The sequence below is a fragment of the Nicotiana tabacum genome, chromosome 6 (assembly GCF_000715075.1).
Source record: "Nicotiana tabacum cultivar K326 chromosome 6, ASM71507v2, whole genome shotgun sequence".
Lineage (NCBI taxonomy): Eukaryota > Viridiplantae > Streptophyta > Magnoliopsida > Solanales > Solanaceae > Nicotiana > Nicotiana tabacum.
In genome coordinates this window covers 182,239,876-182,248,986 of record NC_134085.1, presented here as the reverse complement: position 1 = coordinate 182,248,986, position 9,111 = coordinate 182,239,876, and the positions used below count along the sequence as shown (strand labels likewise).

At 38.7% G+C, this 9,111-nt stretch overlaps 1 protein-coding gene across 1 annotated transcript; it reads right to left on the bottom strand.

The window, feature by feature from the left end:
- Positions 1-2,315: 2,315 nt before the first annotated feature.
- LOC142182217 (uncharacterized) lies at positions 2,316-5,284 on the bottom strand. Its single transcript, XM_075256294.1, has 5 exons — positions 5,035-5,284; positions 4,224-4,525; positions 3,762-4,166; positions 3,242-3,649; positions 2,316-2,342 (listed from the first exon to the last, which is right to left on the bottom strand). The coding sequence occupies exons 1-5, from the start codon at positions 5,282-5,284 to the stop codon at positions 2,316-2,318; spliced, it is 1,392 nt and encodes a 463-aa protein (XP_075112395.1).
- Between the last annotated feature and the right edge of the window lie 3,827 nt (positions 5,285-9,111).

Sequence of the window (9,111 nt, the reverse complement as noted above, 5' to 3'; positions counted from 1 at the left end):
GGCTAATTTGCCTTTTACTTTCTTCCATTTGATTCATCTCTACTCCCCTAAACTTTTCTATCATAGGATTTTTACTTTAGTAGCGAGAAGTAAGAGAGTGTTAGTTAGCCCAGAGGATGATAAGGACCGTGGCTGGTATGCCAGATTTATTGCTTCCCCCACTGTTGGTTTAGTGGGAGAAGAAAATGTTCCATTTCCTGAGAAGTGGAATTTTGCACGTAAGTTTTCCTTTTACAACTTTTTCTATCTTTTCCCTTTATTTTTCCTGCTACTGTTTAACTTTTTCTCTTAGCAACCATGGGAACTATTGATGAGATTCCCAATTTTCGTGGTTGGGTAGGAAAGTTATTGAATGTTGCTCCAATGGAAGGTATAACTTGGAAAAACCTTTCACATAGGTTTGGTTGGAAGGTGAAAACTCATGGTAAATGCTTTTCTCATCTCTTCTTCATACATTCATTCACATTTCCTTTAGAATTTGTTTTGATCCTTCTTTTTATCAGGATATCACATTCGAGGTGTAAGTGTTGATACTGTCGTAGCTTCTAGAGTTTCTTTGGAAATAGCTTAAGAGATAATCTTGGGTTCTTCATCGAAAAGGAAGGTTGATACAACCCAAGATTCTGAAGAAGAGGAAGAACAGGATGGAGGTTCCTTGATTAAAAGGTCGCTGGCCAGAAGACGCGTCTTTTCAGATGATGAAGCAACTCTTCCCCGTTCTGTTCCCATAACCGAGCTTGTTGAAGCCACCTTGGTGAGCTCTAATGATAATACTCCTGCGACAGCTCATGATTCTAATGATCAGCTTTTTTCTCGTGGGTTTGATAATGACAATTTGGATTTAGTTTCTGATGAAGTAACCCTTTCCTCCTTTACCATGTCTTTCCCTGTGACACGTTCTTTGCCAGTTGTGACTACTACGGTTGCTGCTCCGCCCCAAGCTGATATGACTTCTTCCACAGTTCCCCCTACTACTGTCTCTCGTACTGAGGTTTGTTCCTCGAGTGGAAGTGGAACGATTAAACAGATTACCATTGAGGTCCCTATCGATGGTAACCTTTTGAAAAAGTCAAGTTGGGCTGATGTATGGTTGAAACCTCTGATCGGTCCAGTTGAGAAATCCAAGCTCAAGAGTCACATCTCTTTGACTTAAATGAATGATATAGTGCAGTCATCATTAAAGGTATTTGTTACTTTTCACGCTTTATTCCATCTTTCTTTTATTAAGGTTCTTACCCTTTTCTTCTTTTTAGATCAATCTTATTGGCACAAAGATGATGAAGAGGGTTTATCATACGGAGCCATTAATGCATGATTATCATATTGAAGCGGACAATTGGAAAGAACAATATGAAAGCTTTCAATTTGATATGGAAATGTTAGAAGAAAGCAAATGCACCTTGGAGCAGAAGTTGAAGGTTTTGACTTCAGAGTTAGTAGTTGAGAAGGCTTCCTCAAATCAAGATGACAGACAAAAATCTCCTCGAGACATCATTTTCTGAGAAACTATCAAAGGCCAGTGAAAAGATTAGAGGTTTGAAGGTTTTGCTAAGCGAGAAAGAGGTTTACGCCGGTGAACTTGTGCAAACACTTACCCAAACCCAAGAAGATCTTCGTGAGTCTTCTGATAAGGTCAGTTTTTTAGAAAGTTCACTTGCTCCTCTGCAATCTTATTATGATAATGCCTTGGCTGAGAATGAAAAGCTCAAAAATGAGATAGAACAATGGGAGAGAGATTATGAGATTCTTGAGGACAAGACTGCTATTGAAGTGAGTTGGGTTATTTTAAACACACGCCATGATACCCTTGTGGAGGCTAGCCAAGAGGGTTTCAACTTGGATTTTGAGTTAGCCAAGATAAAGGAGACCATTGAAAAAACTTAGCAAGGCCAAGGTTTTCATTCTCCTATGGTTGACACTCCTGAGCATGTTGAAGATGATATGAGTACGGTAAATGCCCCAACTCTTTCAAGTCAACTCGAACCTTCTGCTGCTAATGATACAGCTTTAAATCCTTCTTCTGCCCCTTAGTGAAAGTTTATGAAGTGTAATTCCCTTCTTTTTTTTCTTTGGTGGTTTTACCCCTGGTTCCATTTGGGGATTTGGTTTTTGGAAATGATAAGTCCCCAGACCTTTTCGGGGCATTTTGTATAAATGAAAATCAGTTTATGACTAAGTCCATACTTAGTCTAAACTTAATACTATGAAGTTTTTGTTTGACTTAATTATCTTTGAACTTCTGTTTTGCTCTTTTTTGCCTTTATATTTAAGGTTTTGTTTGTTAATTCATAGGTTTTTGTCTTACCCTTTTTGCATTAATCCTTTATTAACTTGATGGATATCTGAATCAAACATGAATTTATAAAAGAGGCCCTTTTATATTCGACACTTAATAAAGAAGATGTCTCATCTTCATAACGGTGTAAATATACTTAAAAAGAAATAGGAACACACATGTTTCCTGAAATAACTTTGATGAAGTTTTTATTTGAACTTTGTCAAGTTTAAATAACTTCTTACATGCATTCAAATATATTCTATAACTTTTTCGTAACTATTTTTTTACAACAGATTTGCAAAAAATAAAATCTAAGGGTTTTTTATAACCTATGGCTAAACATTGTCTTTAACCTAGACATCATAAGATTTTGAAATCTATATGAAGGTTGTTTTACTGGCTTGTGTTATTTGGCTCGTGACTTTACTCTGCGCTTGATACATTTGATGAGTAGACTTTTGAGCTTGATTTGAATTTAACTTGAATTCAATCTTCTTTGCCTTCTTTATACATATGTCCTATATATATTATATAGTCCCCCAAGTGTTTGAGTTTTGAAGTATGAAATCTCGAGCACTTGATTACTCCTTCCATGCTGTCCTTTTCCTAAAAAGGAAAAACATACGGGACTCGGAGGTACGATTTTAGATGAAGACTGCTTAACCCATTTAAATTTCTATCAGAATAGTTGTAACCCTAGACCGGGAATTATATTTTTTACACGTGTCTTGCAGGTCATAATTCATCATTTAGTGCGGGCTAGCTTTTTGCCTATCATCTAAAATCGTTAGTAAAATTTTAATAATTCAAAAATAAAATTTTAAAATGAGGGTACCTGGCCGTGGATATTTCCTTTCCTTAGAAATAGTATCTCTTCAGATGAACAACATTCCAATGTGAAGGTAGAATCTTGCCATCCATTGTTTCCAGCTCGTATGCTTCTTTTCTTGCGATAACGTGAACCTTATAAGGTCCTTCCCAAGTTGGACTTAACTTTCCTGCATTAGCTGTCCTCGTTGATTGGAAAACTTTCTTGAGTACGAAGTCCCCAATCTTGAAGTATTTGAGACGAGCTTTCCGATTATAGTATCGTTCCATAACTTGTTTTTGCCCTGCCATCCTTATTAATGAAGCTTCCCTCCTTTCTTCAAGTAAATCCAAGTTTATTCGCATTTCTTCTTCATTTGACTCCTCATTTGCTTGTGTATATCTCGTGCTTGGCTCTCCTATCTCGACTGGGATCAAGGCTTTTGCTCCGTATACAAGTGAGAACGGTGTTTCCCCCATACTTGTTTTTGCGATTGTGCGGTAAGCCCACAAGACTCCAGGTAACACCTCTAGCCAATTGCCTTTGGATTCCTCCAACCTTTTCTTCAAATTGTTGATAATGACTTTATTCGTTGATTCAGCTTGTCCATTACCCACCGGATGGTAAGGCGTTGAAGTAATCCTTTTAATCAGTGAGTACTAGCAAAATTCTTACCTTGCCTTTGGCTTGTGGTAATGGTCCCACAATATCCATCCCCCACTTCATAAAAGCCCACGGTGCAATGACCAGATGTAATAATTCTGCAGGTTTATGCATATTGTTACCGTATCTTTGGCACTTGTCACATTTAGCCATAAAATTTTCCGCGTCTTCTTCCATTTTGGGCCAATAATAACCAGCTCTAATCATGGTTTTCACTAATGATCTTCCTCCCGCGTGATTTCCACAATGCCCCTCGTGTATTCCTCTCATCACATACTCTGTTTGAGAAGGTCCGTGGCATCTTGCTAGGGGACCACCGAATATTTTACGATAGAGATTGCCTTGCTTTAAACAGTACCGAACAGCTTTTTTGCGAAGTGCTTGAGCCTTTTTCTTATCCTCAGGGACAATTCCATACTGCAAAAAAATGATAATCTCGTTCCTCCAATCCCAAGTTAAATTATTGAAATTTACCTTGTTTTTGTCTTGATAAAGTACTGAATGAAATAAATGAATTATAGAAGCATTTTCATCATATGCCACTTCTGCCGCAGATGCAAGATTAGCTAGGTCGTCTGCCTCGACATTTTCTTCTCTTGGTATCTGCACAACCTTCCAGGTTTGGAATTGCCTAACCAGATCACGTGCCTTTTCTAGGTATTGCTGCATTCTTGCCTCTCTGGCTGTATATCTCCCCAACATTTGGTTAACTACGAGCTGTGAATCGCTTTTGATTATGACCTGTTCTATGCCAAGCTTGCGTGCCAGTTCTAAACCTGCAATCACAGCTTCATACTCTGCCTCATTGTTAGTAATAGGGTAACATTTTATGGCTTGTCGTATGGTTTTACCCGTAGGTGGTACCAAAACAATTCCTAGACCTACTCCTTTCACATTCGATGAACCATCAGTAAATAAAGTCCAGGTTCTTGGATTAGACCCATTGAATACATATAGTTCTTTTTCTACTTCTAGTTGCATCCCTTGGCTAAAATCTGCCATGAAATTTGCTAGCACCTGTGATTTTATTGCAGTTCTAGGTTGATATGTAATGTCATATTCACTCAACTCTATGGCCCACTTGGCTAACCTACCTGATAACTCGTGTTTATGTAATATATTACGTAGGGGATATGCAGTTACTACTGAGATGGGATGACATTGAAAATAAGGTCTTAATTTCCTAGATGCCATAATTAATGCAAGTGCAAGTTTTCTAGATGAGGATACCGAGTCTCAGTATCTAATAATGACTTGCTAACATAATAAATTGGAGACTGTTTACCTTGTTCTTCACGAACTAAAACAGCACTCACCGCTAATTCTGAAACAGCAAGGTAGATGAGTAGTTTCTCCTCATCTTTTGGTTTCACAAGCAACAGTGAATTTGACAAGTACACTTTCAAATTTTTAAGGGCTTGTTGACATTCCTCAGACCATTCGAACTGATACTGCTTTTTTAGAGCTGAAAAGAACCTAAAGCATTTTTCTGATGATTTGGAAATAAATCTTCTCAAGGCTGCAATTTTTCTCATCAGTCTCTGTACCTCTTTTTTACTTGTAAGTGTATCAGGAATTTCCTCAATAACTTTAATCTGCGCGAGATTTACTTCAATGCCATGGTTAGAAACAAGAAATCCCAAAAACTTACCTGATGAAATGCCAAATGCACATTTCTCGGGGTTTAACTTCATGTTAAATTTACGGAGAATCTGAAATGTATAAGACAAGTGTTGGATATGATCCCCTGCTTGTTGTGACTTGACCAGCATATCATCTATATAGACTTCCATGGTTTTCCCTAAATGTTCTTGAAATATTTTGGTCGCCAACCTTTGATATGTTGTGTAAGCACGTGATTTTTGCTTCACGGACAATCGCTCCAAAAGAAAACAAAAATAGTGACCAATGACCTCGCTGTACAAATTTTCAATTTTTCATGACATGTGTTGTTAGTTATTTGTGGTTCGGCCCATTTTGCATTTAATCTTATCAATCAAAATACAAAGTATGTCTGTCATGGTAATCAAACCGTAATTCGGTCGTTGAAAGAAAATTCAAAATATATATATATATGCATCGTTCGTTCTAGGTTGTGATTTAACTTACTTAAACATTTTAATATGGTGTGATAATTGTGTTGAAGTGTTATATTGTTGTTTGTTTTAATTTCATTTTTTTTATTATTTATTTATTATTTCATTTTGTTTTAAAATTAGAGAACAAAAGAAAAGAGTGATGAAAATCGGTTTGGGCCCAAGAAATGAAACAAAAATAGGCCCAAAACCGGCACACAAGGACCCAGTCCAAGTCAGGCCTGCCCAAACACTGATTCAAACGACGCCGTATCAGCGTCCTTATCAGAACCGTTGATCTGACTCAAACAAACGGTCCTGATCAGGTTGCTCACTTCACCTCAACGACGCCGTTTCAGGCAAGTTGATCTGAGCCGTCTAACTCTTTTGATCCAACGGACCCAGGCCTTCCCCCTAAACCCGTCAAGTCTTGACCCGATCCAGCCTTACCCGGTCTCACCCACTACCACACCCAAACGACACCGTCTTCCCTAAGTGAATAGATCCTGGCCATAGATCTCATTTGATCCAACGGCCAGGATCTAAACCCCTAGATCGTATATAAGCCTTATGTCGTACCCCACGCCCCCTATCCGAATCCCCCTTCACTCGTCTTCTTCACCAAACCCTGAACCCCCTGAAACCCTAGCAGCCGCCCTGGCTTCCCTTTCACCAGAACCCGGCGGCATGGACGCCGGGAACTACCTCCTGAACACCCTAGGACCACCTCACCACCCCAAACCCGAATCTGTTACCCCCTAGCCTCGAATCACCTTCCTTCATCTCGAATCTTCATTTGAAGATTCGAGTCGAACTCTGACCTATACCAAACCTCACCATATTCGTACCAGACACTCCCCTGACCTCCCTCGTGACCAAACCAAGCTTGGTTTGGTCCGAATCTACCCACAACTCCTAGAACCTCAAATCTGAGAATCCAAACCTTAGAACACAAGAACCTGGGGAATCCGGCCAGTCTTAACAGGGGTTTGAGGTCTAATAAACCTTAATCAAGGTGTTCTCGTTTGAGAACACCCTGATTAAAGTTTGTTCGGCCTCAAATGGTCAAAGTTGAGTCAGACTTGAGTCGACTTTGTTTGGACATTTTTCGGTAAGTTTTTCTTTGCCTTTCTGTTTTATTCGAGTGCTAATTAAGTTGTTAGCATGTTTTGTTGTGTTTGTTTGTTATTTCTGGTATTTTTCTTAATTCCTTCCATCTTTGCAAGGCCTTTATTTGGTCGTTGGTTTTCTGTGTGTGTTCTGAATGTATTCTGTGATATACATGCTCGTCAATTAGATTAATCGTCAAATAAGTTAATTCATATAGGTTCCCAGTAATTGAACAAAAGATGTCTGAAGTCATTCGGGACCCTGTACGTGTTGTTTATATGAACGACTGATTATTACCTGTTATATTTAGTATAGTCGACTCGATAAACGTCGTCGATTAGTTTTCTATGACTAAATGATCAAATGAACTAATAATTTCACATGACTAATTGAACCATGTCACTGATTGAATGGCCGACATTGTTTGAAATGGGTTTGTTTGCATTGCAAAATGACTGAAAAGGTTCAGTCCAGGGCAGTTCTGAATTTGAACTTTCAGAAAGTTCAAAATGCCCTGATGCTGCGATGGGTTTAGGGCAGTAATAATCAAGGTTTAACAAGGGTAGTCTGGGGTTCGAAAAGAACAGAAAAAGCTTAGTTTAAGTGAGCTGACAAGTAGGGTATTGAATTAGGATTAAAGTAATGTCAATGGGGAACAAGACATAAGAGCATGTGAATTAAAATGAATACTTAAATGAACCCATAACTCTTGAACAAAAGGAATAAGCCAGGCGTGGGGAACAAAATGGCTGGCATCAAGAAGATGCTTAGGCATGGGGTTTAGTAGGTATGGGCAGTCTGCAATTGGCAGAATCCAGGCAGCTTGACTGCACTGGTTTGTTTGGCTTATAAATAAGTTGTTTTCAGAACTTAAAAAGGGTTGGACATTGGTGAGTCTTCAGAGAAAAAAAGAAGAAACACAAAAAGTCTCAGAATTTTGTAACCAAAACACTGTCTGAAAACTACATAAGAGGTCAAGTTGGTCAAGTTGTCTTGGCCAATTGCTGTTGGTTGCCTGTTGAGCTGTTTGTGATTGTTGAACTGCTGTTGTTGTTACATTGAGTACTCTGTTATTTCTGCTGGTTCATTACTCTGTTTCTGGGATTGTTTGACTGTTGCTCGATCAACTATTGGGTTTTCCTTGTGGTGGAAACTGCTACTGTTTGCCTGTGGACTATTACTGCATTGTCGCTGTATTGTTGCTGTGTTGTTGCTGTTTGTCTGCTGTTGCTGTTGTTTGTTGCATACTACTCGGCTGATTACTCTCCTTCTTCCTTTCCTTTCCTTACCAGGTACATGACTAATACACTGCCAATGTAATTTGAAAGTCGAGCATGAATACAACAGAGAAGAGTTGAAGATGTTTATTTCATATGTAGACTGTTATATGGAATATCATTGTAATGCATAATAGTTTACATTTCTGTTTGGATACTGGCTTTAGTCCTCATACTTAGCAAAAATGACAATTATAGGGTAACTTGATATTTTAGTATGTGTATAGGATGATAGATGAAAGGCTTGACAGTATACTAGGTTATAGTTCAGAAACTAGTTATGTCTATGATTAACATGACCATGAATGCTTGAAGGCTGCCAATCATTAGTTAATTTCCTTCCTCTTTGTTCAACTACTTTGTTATAACTAATAAATTCATCTTAGAACAAAGAACCAGTTCAGGGCCTCGACCTCACGAAGGTCGAACCCAAGCGAACAAACCCAGCAGACTTTCATCAGAAAGGCAGTGGCCCAGGCCCAGCCGATACTGTGTGGGTTGGGTTTGGGCCCATAATATCCGATTAGCAGCCCACGTGCATAGCCATGTTCTCTCATTTTGCAAAGGTACTCGGGATTCTGTTATAGATAACTTGCAAGCATGTAATCAATTAGGACTGTCTCCGTTTTCAGTTAGTAGAGACAAGCGAGACAAGAAAACGTAGTTGCTATAGGTTTATCCTTTAAAAATAAAAATGAGACGAGCCTCGCCAAATAAATCACAAACCGCCGGGGCTCTCAATAAAATACATAACCATTGACTAGACTTTAGATTTGGCCGTTTAATGAACCTTCACGACCTCTTCTTAAAACAACAATACGTTAGACTCTTTAGGACTCGCCTTAATAAATCTTACCTTCTTAAACTCGGGTGCACATTTATGTGACCCAAATCCAATTC